Source organism: Ciconia boyciana, chromosome 10 (genome assembly GCF_034638445.1).
Source record: "Ciconia boyciana chromosome 10, ASM3463844v1, whole genome shotgun sequence".
NCBI lineage: Eukaryota > Metazoa > Chordata > Aves > Ciconiiformes > Ciconiidae > Ciconia > Ciconia boyciana.
Window position 1 is genome coordinate 40,754,955 of NC_132943.1, and position 15,395 is coordinate 40,770,349.

The following is a 15,395-nucleotide window of genomic DNA, read 5'->3' on the forward strand; positions in this document are numbered from 1 at the left end:
TGCCAGACTGACTTTGTCAGTGTCAGTATTAATTATTCCTCTGCTGGTGATATCTTTGCTTTCAGAGAGAAAATCCTGATACATAAAAAGAGCTGTAATCATTTGGAGGGTACATTGAACTTGCTCCTAATAGAAAAAGGTGTTTGACCAAGATCATGACTGGCAGTACAATGATCCCGTTGTTGGGAGGACCATGTCAGCTTGGAAATGAATGTATTGATCCTCTTTTTTTTTTTTTTTTTGTACGTGAAACCCATGATTATTATAGTTAATTTCTAAAAGGAGAGAGTCTTTATCTGGTGGCTGGATAAGTAAAAGGTGCTTCAAACATATCACTGACCAGCCGTTACCTCTGCTTTTATTTAAGCGGGAGGGTAATCAACTTATAAACACATTCTGCCTCACTGGGAGTGATGAAAACTGAGTACATTGGGTTCATAAATAAACACACAGAAACTGGGAACTCCTTAGAACCTTTTTTAGGTTTTCTTTTATTTTTTCTGCTGTTAGACCCAGTTCTATACTAACAACTTGGTTAGTATAGCTGTTTGGTATAGTTGGTTAGTGGGGTTGTTTTTTCCATAAAGATATAAGGGAGCAAGGCACTCAGTTCGGTTAGATGCCTGACCTCCCTGAAATTCAGTTGCAAACCTGCACCTTCATTTCTTACAGAGCTGTACAAGAAAAGCAGCATTAAGAGCGTGGTCTGATGCTGATACCTCCAGGTATCAGAAGAGCATCTACTCCTCCGGTGCTCAGCCAGAATCCAGCCCTGAACAATTGTATCCAAATATAAGTAAATAGCTGTGCTCCTACATGCCCGGCTCTCCGGATTCACTTAATCACTCCGAAATCCAATCTCATTATTATTGATCTGTCCAACTTTCTGATAAGGTATCTCAGAAAACAGGAGAATGCAAAATGTGGGTGTCTTCAAAGCGACGATCTCAAAACTTCCAGTGCCGCTCTCTTGCTTTGCCTTTGCAAACCTCCATAACTTTCCTTTGAATTTCAGGTCGTGTCGTGGCTCTGGCGAGCAGCGACGGATCCGTTAAGGTTCTGCCACTTGCATGTGGGCAGCTCTCCAGCCTGCGGGGCCACGGCGGCGAAGTGCACGGCGTTACCTTCCATCACAAGGCAGAGCAGCTGCTCTCCGGGGGTGCCGACGGTACGGTTTGTCTCTGGAGCTGAGGACCAGCACGCTGCTTAACGTGACCTTAATCTCAAGGCGTTACGGCAAAAAATGGTTTGACGGCGTAGCAGCGAGGCCTCAGCGAAGTGTTTTCATAGTTAATGTTTGCAGTGGGAATAATCGCCCGACAGGAGTATTGTTCTGCATTTTATCCAAATAAAACCCCCCATTTCTCCCCCGCTCTGGTGCCACTGTGTTTTTCCGAACATCAAGAATCTCTCTTTCGGTGGTTTCTGGAGAAACAGCTTTACAATGACGCCTAATGACAGAGCAGCCGAATTGCAAGGAGCTCGATCTTTCATGTAGCACCACACGCGACACAAGCGCCGGGCGCCCCTTCCCCGCCGCCAGCCTGCGGGAGGATGCGAAGTTTTCACACCGCAGCAATGGGCGCGTTCTGCCCGCAGCCAGCGCTCCGGCCGCCGCCCGGCCGGCAGCAATGAGCGGCAGCCGGGCGGAGCGGCGCTGAGCCCAGCCGCGGCCCCAGCCGCCGGCAGCTGCGGGCGGGGAGCGGCGCTCGGCGGGACGCGCCGCGGCGGCGGGAGCGGGGGCGCGGCGGCAGCGCGGCGCCCCGCGGAAACACCGCGCCCGCGGGGAGAGCGCGCCGCTCCGCGCCATGGCGCGCCCGCGCTGAGGCCGGCGGGGCCTGAGCGCTCCGCCGCGGGATTTTTTTTTTCCCCCTCTTCCCTCTTTTTTCTCCCCCCCCCCCCCCCCCCCCCAATAATTATTTATAATAATAAGAGGCAGAGAGCGCGGAGCTGCGCGGCCCGGCGCGGGCATGCCCGGCCCCCGGGCCGGGGAGTCCCCGCAGGGCAGCGGGGCCCGCCGCGGGGGCTGCCCGCCCGCCGGCCGCGGGGCTCCTCCGCCCTCCCTCTCCCGCCTGCCTGCAGCCTAACCAGCCCCCTCTCCCCCTTCCCCGCCGTGGCAAATCCTGAATCGCAAGAGATCCGCTGGGCATAGGGAGGGGATATATATGGGGTTTTTTCTCCCCCCCCCCTCAAGACCTGAGGAAATCCAGCCCAAGTTCGCCGCGATGACTGTGCTGCTGGCATCGGGGTTTCTCCGCGGCATCCCTGCCTCTGGACCGCCTCGCCGCTGCTGGCTTTGAATCCTGAGCGCTGGGTTAAAGCTTAATTCTCATGTTGTGGTTGCTGGGCTGCTGCTTTCCCGTGTTTTGCGATGGGAGGTGGAGGAGAAGGGATTGTCCGTGAGTCAACACTGAAAATGTGATTAGGAGGAACTGCTTTCACTAATGTGTTTCTAACCTTTTAGTCCATGTTGGCCTGTGACCCCTTTCAGCTTTCAGATCGAGCCTGATTAGGTAAGTGTAAATTATTCACTTGGGGTGAGGGAAGGCGGATGGAAACGTTTTACTCAGAGACTTACCTACGATCCTGGCCTCTCTCATGATGAGAAATGATGAGAAAGTTCAGCTGTAAACTAATTCTGAGCTGAGCAGCATTTGTTTACTTGTTGAAATCTGTCCGTGCAAGACGTCTGCAGTCTGTCTGATTTCCAGGATCGCCGCTGAGCCGAGCGCTCGTGAGTTGCTGTGGGACATCTCGGATGACTACAGACTGTAGCAAAATATAGCGGTCTTATTTATGATCTTCGGAGAACTTTTTTCTTTTTTTTTTTTTTAATTTGGAGAGCTTCCTCATCAAACTTTAACAATTCTCTTGATGGTTTCACATTTCCTCTGACATGAATTACTTCATCTGCTTCTGCTTTTTTGTCCCCTAAATGCCCACCGATCTGCAATATTGCAACCTACCTGTAGCATTTAGGTGGGCAAGATTCTCTGCTCTGTAGATCCGTAAAGCAGCCCTATCTGCATGAATCACCCGATTCCCAAACAACACGTTACAATAGATATTGCTGGTGGTAGTAACGCGGTGCATGGTCCTTGCGATGGAAACGTAGTGCTTCAATTAAGAAGATATCTTTTGAATTTGATAAAGCTTGTGTAATATCCGGTGTCTCCCTCTGTTGTGGCTTTGGAAAAACTGCTTTGTCAACAGGATCCCTTAGCTGCTTCTCTAGGATTAAAGCTTTCTCCTCCTGCTGCTGCTTTTTTGCTTCAATTAAGGGAGAATAAATTGCTGAACATCTGCAGTCTACCAAAAATCCTGATACAGAAAAAATACCCCCGGGGGGGGGGGGGGGGGGAGTATGTGTGTGCCTGGGTGTGTAGGTTAATGCATGTTTGTATATACTGTGTGTGTCTGTGTGTGCACAGTATGGCAACGGAGGAAGAGAAGGAATCACACACACACATCCAAACAGTCCATTTTTGGTGTGTGCCAGTAACTACCTCCATCGTTCTCAATCCATCTAATGCTAATATTTCATCTCATTTAAAAGTTTCCTGTAATACTTTGCCCAGTTCTCTTAAGAGAGGTCAGAAACCATTTTGCTGCTGGGGTTGCACTGGCTGTTGGCTGGTGTGCAGGCAGGACGGCGTGTTGGTGGCAGTGGTGTGGCACCGCGGGCAGCCGGTAGCACACCCGAGGCACGCACGCAGAGCCTTCGCCTGGAGCTGCCTCTCCTGGGGGCAGTGCGAAGCTCCTCTCCCTCTCTGGGTCACTCCTCGGCTCGACCCCTTAAGCAGAGCTCTCCAAAGGTCGGGCCATGCTGCGTCGCTCCCAAAGTTTTAGAAAGGCTCCAGCTTAATCAGACAAACCCATTTCAGCGGCACCATGCATTACACAGGCATTTAACATCCTGCTCTCTGCGTTTCTCTCTGGGAATTACTGAAATGCTGAATAATGGAGAAGATGAATTACATCTTTGCTTCTGTCGGGATTATACGGACCTGCCGCAGGCTGGGCTGTGTTGGTAGCCCAGGTAGTCCCCCTTCCTGTTCAGAAATGCCATATAAAAAATTCTGTGCTATTCCACCTCTCACAGACTAAGTATAACCCAGCACCACCTTTCACGTTGGACACAGATGTACATACAGATTATGCTTATCGCAATTTTCAGCTCAGGTTTCCCACCTCGGTTTACTGAAGGGGGCTGTGCACCATATGTAGCACAGTGGCTACAGCAAGAGATTAAGACCATGCTTAAACTTGGGTTCAAGTCCCTCTGAGCTGCTCATCACCATGTGATTCCAGGCAGCTGGTTTAACTTCTGGTGTATCAGAAAACTCAACTGCATGAATGAGGAAAGTAAAAATTAGATGATTCTGTGAGCTGCCAGTTCTATAGAGATTTTGTGGGCATATGCTTACAGGCACGTGTGTCTAATTTATGTGTTTCATATGCTTTATTCTCTTTAACAATAATTGAGGCTTAATTCAAATGAAACGGTGATAGTTATCTGTGCAGTTTGAAAGCACTGATTTATTCTTGGGTGCTTGTTGAAAGTACGGCCTTTATAAGTCAATATTCCTTAGAATTTTGAGTTTGTTCTCACTTAAAAATGTTTGTTTGCAGACAACACTGGTCTCCCTATGGAAGCAGCTGTTTCTGTCTGGCACTGAGATCCCATGGAGAAGCTGAGGAGGGGGATGGCTCTTCATATCCACGAAGCCTGGATACTTCTGTTTGTAATCCCTGCTTTGGTCACTCCAGCTGCCATCGATCATGAAGACTACCCCGCCGATGAAGGGGACCAGACCTCCAGTAATGACAATCTGATCTTTGATGACTACCGAGGGAAAGGCTGTGTGGATGACAGTGGCTTTGTGTACAAACTGGGAGAACGTTTTTTCCCGGGACATTCCAACTGTCCCTGTGTCTGTACTGAGGATGGTCCTGTTTGCGATCAACCAGAATGCCCTAAAATCCACCCAAAGTGTACAAAAGTGGAACACAATGGATGCTGTCCAGAATGCAAAGAAGTGAAGAACTTTTGTGAATATCATGGGAAAAATTACAAAATCTTGGAGGAATTTAAGGTATGAAACCCTTTCTTCAGTATTATTACGGTGCTATAGGAATTGTATTTCTCGTGGGGACTCTGAAAGGCACTCAGTATTTCCTCACTGCTGTTAATTGGTGCTAAAGCTGAAGACCCTTTTAGCTTTGATGCAGGTCTGGCTAATGTGAAAGCTGCCACCTCCTCCCTCACGTGCACCAAGTGAGGGCCAATGGTCAGTCAAAAGTCCCCATGTGGAATGCCAGCCCTCTGAATCTGCTACTCCAGACAAACTCCTTCTTTGCTCATAGCATGACTCAGGTTGGACTACCGATGGTGTCTGTAAAAATGGTGGTAAACCAATACTGAGTGCTTTTTAAGAACCCCTTTTCCAATTTGGATAGCAAAAATCGATGGCATGGTACTGAGAGTTGTTACTCGTAACTGTATGAGAATGCAAGTAAGTAGATTGCAAGCTATATTTGGTATTTTCGTTTCAACTGTGATAAAGCTGTCTAGAGTGGCAGAAGGTGAATTTCTAGGCAGATGACCTTCTCAAGTAATGAGAAGTATGAGGTTTAATTGTCATGGTTGAGTTCCTGTTAGGAATGTTGTAAAGAAATCCTTCTGGACTATATCTTAAAAATAAGACCAGATTTTCAAAAAACATTACCCTTTCCACAACCTGCATCTCTCATTCTAATGAGTTTGATTGCATGTTTTCAATTCTGCTGAGGAAAATAGCATTTCACAATGAAGAACAGGGTCTGCAAAGGCAATAGGTAGACATGAGTTTGTTCTCCCAGGTCACATGGCTTTAAGATTCGTACCTCCATAATTAACGACAGCCTATAACTCTTCATGGCTGTGTGCCCGATCTCATTATATGCTTGCCAATTTATTTTCTTTTCTGACAATGAAAATACTTCCATATAGGTCTGTGTACTTCACAAGTTGTCGGTAACATAGATCACAATTTCCTTTTTCCCAGTTACTGTCATTTTCAGTGAAGGTAGTATTTAGTTCCTTTCTTCTATCAGGTATGGTTTATGTTCATCTTCCCCTGTCCATCTGTAACTGCAGTCACTCAGTATGGGCAAGTCAGTTTAATGTCATAGTCACAAGGCAAAACAAATAGATGAGGAACATCCCCTTGAGGGCCATCCTGATCAACCTGTTCTCTGCTTTGCTTTGCTGAGGAATGTGAAGATGCTGATTTTGTGAACTGCTTAAATAACAGTTTCGTCTTGCCGTAGGAAGGCATAACCCAACTTCACCCCACAATCATGCTTCAGTGGTCCCATGTTGACTGCTCTGTTGTCAGGTGATGAAGTCTCCCACCTAGGTGTAATTTTGCCAGATGGTCAGGTTCTGATGTGAAAGTTATAAGCATTCTTTTTGGAGAGATTTCAGTGGGAGAATAATGAGATGGATCTTCTCATTAAAGTGTCTTTTGCATGTGAATGAAATACAAAAGTACTAATCACTTTTCCTGAAAGACATAATTGCACCCTGATAACAGATTAAAGGATAGAGAAACAGAATTGAGGGGAGAAAGGCTTTTAGAGGGAGTTGGAGCAATCTGGTTCATTGTTTGCTGTGTTCAAAAACTGTGGGGTGTTGTGCAGAAAGCAAAGTTCCAGTATCCTCTGGGAGACACAAAGGAGATGGTGGCATGCCACTCGCACACGGTAACCTTCAGTTCAGGACTAATGTGAGATCCTTCAGACTTAATTTAGTTGACAGTTGAGCTTTTGACCTGGACCTGTGTTTTGCTGAGAGCTTGATACCTTGTGGAATAGGGCAGAAACCGATTTTTTTTAGATCTATGTGTTTACGTAGAGTAAATAGTGAAACTCTTTTTTTCCTCTGAGCAGTGGAAGAGATTCAGGCAATAGAAGATTACTGTGCACTTCCAGGGGTGTTTCGGGGAAAAAAAGGGAGCACCCATGAACTATGAGTTTATAAATGTTATAGGAAAGACAGAACTTCAGGATGCAGGAAACTGCTGCTGTGAAGTGAAATCTTCATTGAAGCATTGGAGCATTTTACTGTTTACTTCAACTGAACAAAGATTTTATCTCGTATCTCCACAGAAGACATTCTGAGCAGTCCATAGGTTTTGTAGGCTCTGAGCTCTGCTCTGCCCTCGTCCTGTTGAATTTATAAGGTCTGCAAACTTTCTCAAGTCCATTCCACACACATTGAAGTCTGTCTTTGCCAAAGAGGAGAGGCTTTCTCCAGTTGTTCTGACCCCAAACTGGACTGCTTTCAATGGAAACGGAGGCACTTTTTTATGTGGGCTCGTAACCCTTTTACCCACTTGATTTACTTCTTCTAATATGTAGGTTCCAAATCATCATCCGTAGAAGTGCTCGTCACTGTTTGGTTACTGCTGAAATTAGCTTCCATTTAAAAATCTTCTGCAAGTGTGTCTGTGAGTATGTGCATACAAACATTCGTGCTTGCTCTAGTAGTATTACCAGGGCTGACTCATCTTGTAGAAATGTCAACTGCCTGTTCTTTCACAAATTAGTTTTTGGGTTTTTTTCTCTAGGAATTTTTTTTCTCTGGGATATCAAAATCTGTGAGAGGTTTCCGTTTGGGAGAATTTTCCTGTCTTGTTTCTACGTTTCTGTTTAGGTTTGGGGTGAAAAATGCAAATGTGATTGAATCTTTTTTTTTCTTACCACTGACAGTAACTGTGACTCTCTCAGGGTAAAGGAGTAGCGATAAAGACCCATTTCTTGACTATTTAGCTTTCTTCTACTCAACTGGTCTTGTACCTTTGATTTCTTTTACTCATAACAGTCGTAAGGGCAAAATACAAACATGACAACAAGCCATCTAGCTTAGACAGCTGTCCAAATGTTTATGCTTGTGTCCCTAAGTCGTTAACATGTACAAATGAAATGCTGGACTGAAGTTCAATTGTAAATCTAAACCCATTAGTTGTTTTTCTTGTATCCTTTTGTAAAACCTTGTGTCCCTGACAGATGGTTTAGTAACCCCATGTAGCATCTTCATAGCTCTGGTATGAGTCCTGGGAGATCTTTGGGGGTTTCGAGCCCCAGCTGCCCGTACGGAGCTTGCCTCATCCCCTCGGTTTGCCTGGGACTTATCCCCAGCTTCGGCTGAGGCTGCGGTTCCACCAGAAACCCTCGCAGGAAAGGTCAGCGTGGTCTCCCTAATGCAAATCAAGATCCGACTCAAACAGGTTTAATATGTAGATTCCTGCCTGCTGTTCAGGATTTCGACTTCTGTGGAGCAGTACGCAGGAGAAAGGGGAGGTCTGGTGGCTTTTACTGGGTTCCCTCTATCTCTTTCCCAACCTCATTTTCCACTTCTCTCCTTGTCAGCCTCGAATCTGGCCTCTCGGGTCTCCTCCGGTCCCTCTCCGAGGCGGACGCGGGGTGATGGGCAGCTGCGGTGGCTGCAGGGAAGGTGTGAAGGATGCTGCAAGTCTCGGGCGGTCTCTCTGTTTTCTCCAGAGAGATCTGGCGGGGACTCTTGGGGTCACTTAGCAGCTTGCTTTTTCTCCCACATATCAGCTGTGTTTTGATTTCAGTCCTGGAGGTTAAGGTCTGAGTCCCGGGTGCTCTGTGCTCGCCTGTACTAGCAGAGATCTTTCAGGGAGGTTGTTAACCCTCCCTTTTCTTCCCAGAGAGAGAAAACAAGTAAATAACAACTCAGAGAGCGGTCTCGGTTATTGTAAGTACACATGGTTGTGTTTTAAATGAATGTTCCCAGACAGCAGCTTATGTAAACTTAAGGAGAGAGTGTACCGCCAGCACGCTGCATGTTCATTGGCAGCTTATGGAGAAATCGTGCAAATGTCAGTGAGCCAACAGTTTTCCTAAGTGCTGATTAGTTTTTACTCTCCTGCATAACTTGCTGACAGAGAAGCACACACCTACCCGCGTTTAAGAAATGCAATTTACGGCATTGTTTAAGGTACATTTGTAGCCACAGTGAGGAGCCTTTTGAAAATTATTAGGTTGTCAGTTTGAAGAGTCCATAATCACTTGTGAACTTCCTAGATCTCTCATCACCCAATATAGGCATATCCAGAATAACCTTCTATGGACCTATATGAATATGTAGCAAAATACCATTGCTGGGAAATGATCGGTTCACAAGAGGCTGTCAAGCTGACATCTTGAAACGTTCTCTTCATTTTAGACCCTACAGGCAGGAACTGCTCCCTGTCCTTGCAGGAGAGTGAGTCCCGGGGATGTGGTTTTCGGTAGCATGGTACCGTCCTTCTCAAAGTCAATGGCAGAAATTTTCTAACCACAGACATTAAAATATCTCCATTTGCCTGCAGGACATGGGGTGAGTTATCCTTTGGGTGGGAACTTGAGAGGTTTTGGCATCACAACTTGGCCTTCCTGGTAATATTCATGTCAGATGAGCAGCTTCAACCTGCAGTAGTGAACTTGAGCTTGGAAACAGCTCTGAACATCAAGGACATTTCTTGGGTGCTCTTCAGTGGCCGTCCTGCTTTCTGCCAAGCACAAAGCTGCAATTTCACCCAGCCGTTGGCTCTGCCAGTACTCTGGCAGAGTACTCTGCTGCCGTCTTTCATCTGCCTGCCCTTTCCAGTGACTTCACCTCCTTGTTCTCTCCCCTTCCACCTTCACTGCTCCCCTCCCAAACCCATCCTTGCTCAAAAAGTCCCTAGGTGATGCCCAAATGTTTGTCCCTTGCAGCAAACACAAGTGTAGATTGGAGAACAACCCATTGCCCCTGGGCAGGCCTCCACATGGTGGGGAGAAAAAAAAAAAAACAGGAAAGGAGAAATTTTAGTTTCATTCTTGAGCAAAATCCCCACTGACTTGAAAAGAGCCAGGATTTCACTGCTGGAGTTCTACTTTATTTTTCTTTCCCATGTTTCCTGCCACTATATCTTGAGTTCATTGCTTTGTTTTGTCCACAAATCATCTGTAATCCTTCAACTAGGGCTTCTGTATCTTGCTGACTTTATGTCTTCTTGAGTGGCACTTTGCACAGTAGGGATCACAGCTCTAACAGGGATCTTCGGGGTATAATCAGAATCCAAAATAAATGAGGGACTATATAAGCATAGCATTATCATATACTAATTCTCAGCTCATTATGGAAACCTTTACTTCGGCATAGTGGCACCTCCTTCTCCTTTGTTAATGCTCTTTAAAAATGTTTTATTAATGCAATTATCTCAATATAACTTCACAAAATAAGACCTCTCATCAAAAGGTGTTAGCAAGAGTGTAGAGCGCAGCGCATGCAAGAGTGTAGCGCATGCAAGTGTGTCCATTTTGCCAGTGGAGAAAAGGAGGCAATGAACCCAAAAAGTGATTCCCCACCCCCAGAACCATGCCGGAAATAGAAATTAAGTGGTGCAAGCTCCAGCCTTGCTCTGACCACTAGTTACCCAGCCTGGGACCGCAACCTTATCAAATATGAATGAAACGCTTAGGTCGTTCCCGGAGCATTACTGACGGGATGACGCTGTTAGGTGAAGAACAAGAGCTTGTTGCAGCCCTGGGTTGAAAGGGGAGGTGAGGGGGAGAAGCGTGCAACCGTCGGGTGCCTGGGGTGGTGCAGTGGGCTGCTCTGAGAGTCCCTCAGCCCTGCCCAGGCGTATTGAACTCTCCAGCTGCAGGTTTGGACTGTGGATGCTGTGATTTATATTGGCGTGAGAGAACAGAGATACGACACCTGAGCAGCTTCATTAAGCCACTAGAAGACCAAGGTGGGGAGAAAAGGAAGGTTCTTTACTGGGCTTCTGCTCTGTAATATGAGTGTTCAGTTTCCTGGTGAATCTTGGAAAGAGCTCAAATCGTGGCAGGCTAATCATCACAAGAGCAAGCATTATTAAAAGCTTTTGGTAGTATACTAACCAGTCATCCAAATCACTAGTAGTTTTTAGATCTTTGCTCATAAATTACAAGAAACTGATTACTAACCCAAGCCAGCGTGGGGCCCCGATTTTAATATTTGCATTTTTCTCTCCAGGATATGTACAGCAGGGTTTTTTTCTACTATGACTCAAACAAATGGGGCTTTTTTTCTTCTTCTTCTTCTTCTTCTTCTTCTTGTGTGTTCTGCAATTTCACGTACGGCTAGAAAATCATAATACAAAAGAAATTTCAATAACGTGCCTGTGCTTTAATAAAAGGAGCCATGAACAATGCCAGCTCTGAAGATAGCATACAGCCATTGAAATCAGACAGGGGAAACAGAACATCAGTCAGATGGAAAAGCATGATTTATTATCTCCCTCCTGGCAAAATTACAGTGACAATGTCTATGCAAAGGAATCTGAAATTACTGACTTACTGTATTTCTGTCATAATTTGTACCAAGAAAACATACTAAAAGATAGGCATGTCACATATTGATCTATAGCGATACCTATTTTTTAAATTATGTTATATACTTAGCTACTGATTCTATAACATATATATTACATTATGCACAAGTATTTTATTACAATAGGTGAAAGAAGATGGGCTGTATTCAGAATTTGGCTGTTGTTTTCCATGCTGTTGTTTTCCCCAGATCACAGTAATACATGGAGGCCCCAAAAGGTCAGTGGCGCTGGCTCCGCTACACACATACTCTCTCAAAGCTCCCCATTGATATAGATGAGACCCAAAACTCAAGCATCAGCATGATTAAAAACCACGAGGGATTAAGCAGAAGCCCCCGTGCTTTAATCACAGTGCACCGGTGCAGGAGTGCAGTGCGGAATTTGGCCTGTATGTGCAAGCCCAAGGGATTGGTATTTTTCCAGTAAACATGACACAGGAACGAGCACGTGCCCAACATTTGTACCGCCAAAGCTGTGGCTGGGCTTTCAGATATTTGCTCCGGGAAATAGCCCATCGGCTCTGCTTGCTTCCAGATTTGGGGGCTGTCCAGAGAGCTACTGAAAGAGAGGAGATATCTCTGCACAGCCGGAGAAGAGGCTCTGGCACTTCCTCTCCCCTCCATTGCTGCTGGAGCTGTGCTCTTAAGAAAATGGGTTGTGTAGTACATGCAACTGTTACCGGCTCCTTCCAAGAGTGGTAGAATCAAGTCTGAGGCTTTATTATCGTGCCGGACAATGCTCAGTGAGGCCAAGGAGAGAAGCGCTCGTCCTTTGTCTCTCCTAAGCTATGTCCATCTTGTCACCCAAGATATTTTTGTAGGGGTGGTGAGCATGAGGTCCTCAAGTCGTCAGCTTGTGAAGAAAGATGTTGTCCGTAGAAATGTTGACAGATTGGCGAGAAGTTTTTTACACGACCGTTTCCTACCAGAGCGAGGGGAAGTGCAGGTGTGTGTTTGTTGGTACTGGAATGTGCTTTACGCAGAATTGCGTTCATTAAAAATAATGCTCAGTTAGCTAATTATCGTAGTTATTGTTTTTAAGACTATAATTAGATAAATCATGTAATGACAACGCTCAGTCTAGTTGCAAAATAAAAATACACGTAGCGTTAGGCTTCCTTACTCTCTGTTCTGTGGTACAGTTCAGAGGTAATTCTTTGGGAATTATAATAAAATTGGTATGCTTGGAGGAGCCTCAGGGTTTGAAGCAGCTCCTCGAAGCAGGGAATCTCTCAGTCTGTTAACTGTGGTCATCCCGGGCAGGAAAACCTTTCTGACTGAGGGTTAACCCAGTGTGCTCCCTGTGTTAGCAGACCCCAGCGTATTCTCTCATCGCAGGCAACCTATTCAAACTCGTTTTCATTTCACATCCTTCCCAGCTTGTGCTCGTAACCAAATGTGATAACATCCCCTGAGGGACAGAAACCTCCCAGACTCTGCTGGCTTCTCTCCTGAGGGTTTAAGCAATGGCAACTGGATACAATGGGCAGACAGGGGAATTTGGAAAATGCCTGCTCCATAGTGCGAGCTAGTAAAGAGCTGTTTTATTCTGTGGGGCAGGTGAGGCAGGTTCTCCGCTGCTGTGAACTGCTGCAGCTTCATGGATCACAGGTGTCCCACTGGGATGTTACACTGGTGTGAAGTTCGGTACCAGTTAGCTGCTCCTCTGGGGAGTTTGCATGATGCTGACCTGAGATAAGGATTTGGCTGAGGGAGCTCCCATGAAGCCTCATGCGCCTTGCCAGCTGCCAGAAAGTAAGAAGGTAGGCTAGGCTATCAAAAAACTACAGATAATGGAGAATGAGAGAGAAAAAGCAACCAGGAACAAGTCAGTATTTGGTAGGATGTACTTGCCCCCCTCCCACCTCTCAACATGCAATGAAAACAGGACCGGTGTCAAAGCCCAGGAGCAAAGGAGACCAAAACCACAGCAAACCCAAGCAGACACGTGTCGTTAACCCACTGGTACAACCACAACTCACTGCTTGGCAGGATGAGGCTTTGAAGCAGGGCCTGGAGAAGCAAAGGAGAAGGGGATGTGCATGTAGATGTAGTTGTGGGTGCTCAGCACCCTTCAGCTTCCGTACTCTCAGCAATGTAAAGGAAAAAAGCAAGTCAGCTCCTAACCGCTCCTTGGACATAGACTTGGGTTCAGCCAACATGTCTTTCTTTGGGAGGAGAAAAAAGCAATACAGCAACAGGGCATGTTCATGGAGATCAGCAATGAGCTCTTGTCTCCAGCTCCCATGCTGGAGGGAATCCTGAGCTCGGCCGAGGTGAGCAAGAGCAAAGCATTGAGGAAAGAGCTGCTTCTTTGGGGGCAAGGAGGGGGCATATTGGTGTGCCGGTGGGACGCGGGAGCTCCCACGGCAGCACCAGCGGGGTGGGACCAGCTTCTTTTAGGGCGCAAGAGGTGCAAAACTGTGTGAAACGCTGAGGCTGAGGGTGATACTGCACTGAAGTCTGCAGTGTGGGGCCTACAGCAAGAGGAGCTCACACCTTCCCTTGGCTGCCATGACCCAGCCAGGAGTCACCCACCAGGATGGTCATTTCCAGCTGCCTGAGCTGTGTGGGGACACGGAGCTTGTCTTCAGACAAAGCAGGCTGACCCCAAAGATCGCATTCAGTTCGGCCGAACAGCCATCAGCTGGGTATCTTGTGAGTAGAAGAGTCACAGGGCCAAATCCGTCACTGGTGTAAATCTACCTGGCCTGTACTGTGGCTGTGGAAAGTGCATCTGATGATCCAGACAGAAAACTGCAGGAGAAGGAGTGGGACCAAGATCCAGATCTCCTCCCCAGTGATGGCTGGTTATGTTATACCTACCTCCTTAATACAAATTCAGTATTTTATCAGTACATAGAGTTGATCTCGCCACTTTCTCCCATCTTTCAGCATGAATGAAGGAGGAAACAGCAGATTCAGGTATAGGGAAAACACATGTAAAACGGGTCACCTTTCTGACCAGGTCCTTGGTTCCTTTCTCCCTGCCCCAGGAGGCTTTCTCCTAGACGAGGCTCCTTCACTGCAAGAGCCAACAGGGAGGGAATGGAGAGCAGGAAGCTGCCAGCTGGGCTCGCTTTCCCTATTGATATTAAAAGGAGCTTAACAAATGTGAAGCACACGCAAACATTTTGTCTGTGTCCGAACGAGGCTGCGCATCGCACATTGGAGCCACAGTCCCATCTGTCATATCTGTAACCTTTCAAAAGGAGTCCTGTTCCCTGTGCACTGGGCATGTCTGAACTAAAGAACTGTTGTAATAGAGTCATAAAAATTATCACCAAAGTAATGGAGACCTCCAGTCCCCTTAGCCCCAGGGTAGGTGAGGTGCAACTATTGTCAGGAATAAAATGAGACATATATCAAAACAAAGAGAGTTCTTACCAAAAAAAGTGCAGAGTCATGTTGGTATGGAAAGCTCCACTGCTGCTCTCAAGGGAGGAAAACAACTATGAGGCTGCAGATACACAGCTCCCGTGGAAAAAGGGCCAGGGCTGGGCTCAAGTTGTCTCTCTCTCATCAGCTAATGGAGGAGTCACTCTCCAGACCCAGACGTGGTTCCAGGGGCCTTTTAAACCCATCAAGTTGTGGCACATAGCAAATATATGAGTACAAAGCTCCTAATGCCATCACAATCCCAAATAATCAGATGTGGGTCCAGGATACCCACGGTGAGGCACATCTTCTGTGCATCTCTCCCTCATCTGGCTTACTGGTCTGTCGTAGCTCCCCAGGAATTTTTACAAAAGGATGGCAGGGATAATATTGTTTCCAGGTATGGACAGGCATGGTCTGGGGCTGAGGGGACGAGAGGTATACATGACCTGGGGGGATTGCAGCATCTTTATGCCTTTCCATCTCCAGAATCCAAGCCTGGTCACCAGCCTGCTGGAAAGACTCGTGTAGCTGTGAATGGACAAGCAGCAGTTAGGGGTAACTAAAATCGAGCTTTGGTTGGAGAGCTGCAACACCTGTAGGC

The 15,395-nt window shown here is 46.7% G+C and overlaps 2 protein-coding genes across 5 annotated transcripts in view; both read left to right on the plus strand.

Annotated features, from left to right (window-relative positions):
- The window catches only part of SPAG16 (sperm associated antigen 16), a 419,391-nt gene extending 418,040 nt beyond the window's left edge, over nt 1-1,351 (plus strand). For both annotated transcript variants that reach the window (XM_072875058.1, XM_072875060.1), the window contains one exon: nt 1,016-1,351. In XM_072875058.1, the coding sequence (XP_072731159.1) occupies nt 1,016-1,191 (176 nt within the window). In that variant the 3' untranslated portion in view covers nt 1,192-1,351. The remainder of the gene's footprint in view (nt 1-1,015) is intronic.
- Nucleotides 1,352-2,205: 854 nt separating this feature from the next.
- The window catches only part of VWC2L (von Willebrand factor C domain containing 2 like), a 55,470-nt gene continuing 42,280 nt past the window's right edge, over nt 2,206-15,395 (plus strand). For all 3 annotated transcript variants that reach the window (XM_072875062.1, XM_072875064.1, XM_072875063.1), the window contains exons 1-2: nt 2,206-2,513; nt 4,633-5,096. In XM_072875062.1, the coding sequence (XP_072731163.1) occupies nt 4,686-5,096 (411 nt within the window). In that variant the 5' untranslated portion in view covers nt 2,206-2,513; nt 4,633-4,685. The remainder of the gene's footprint in view (nt 2,514-4,632; nt 5,097-15,395) is intronic.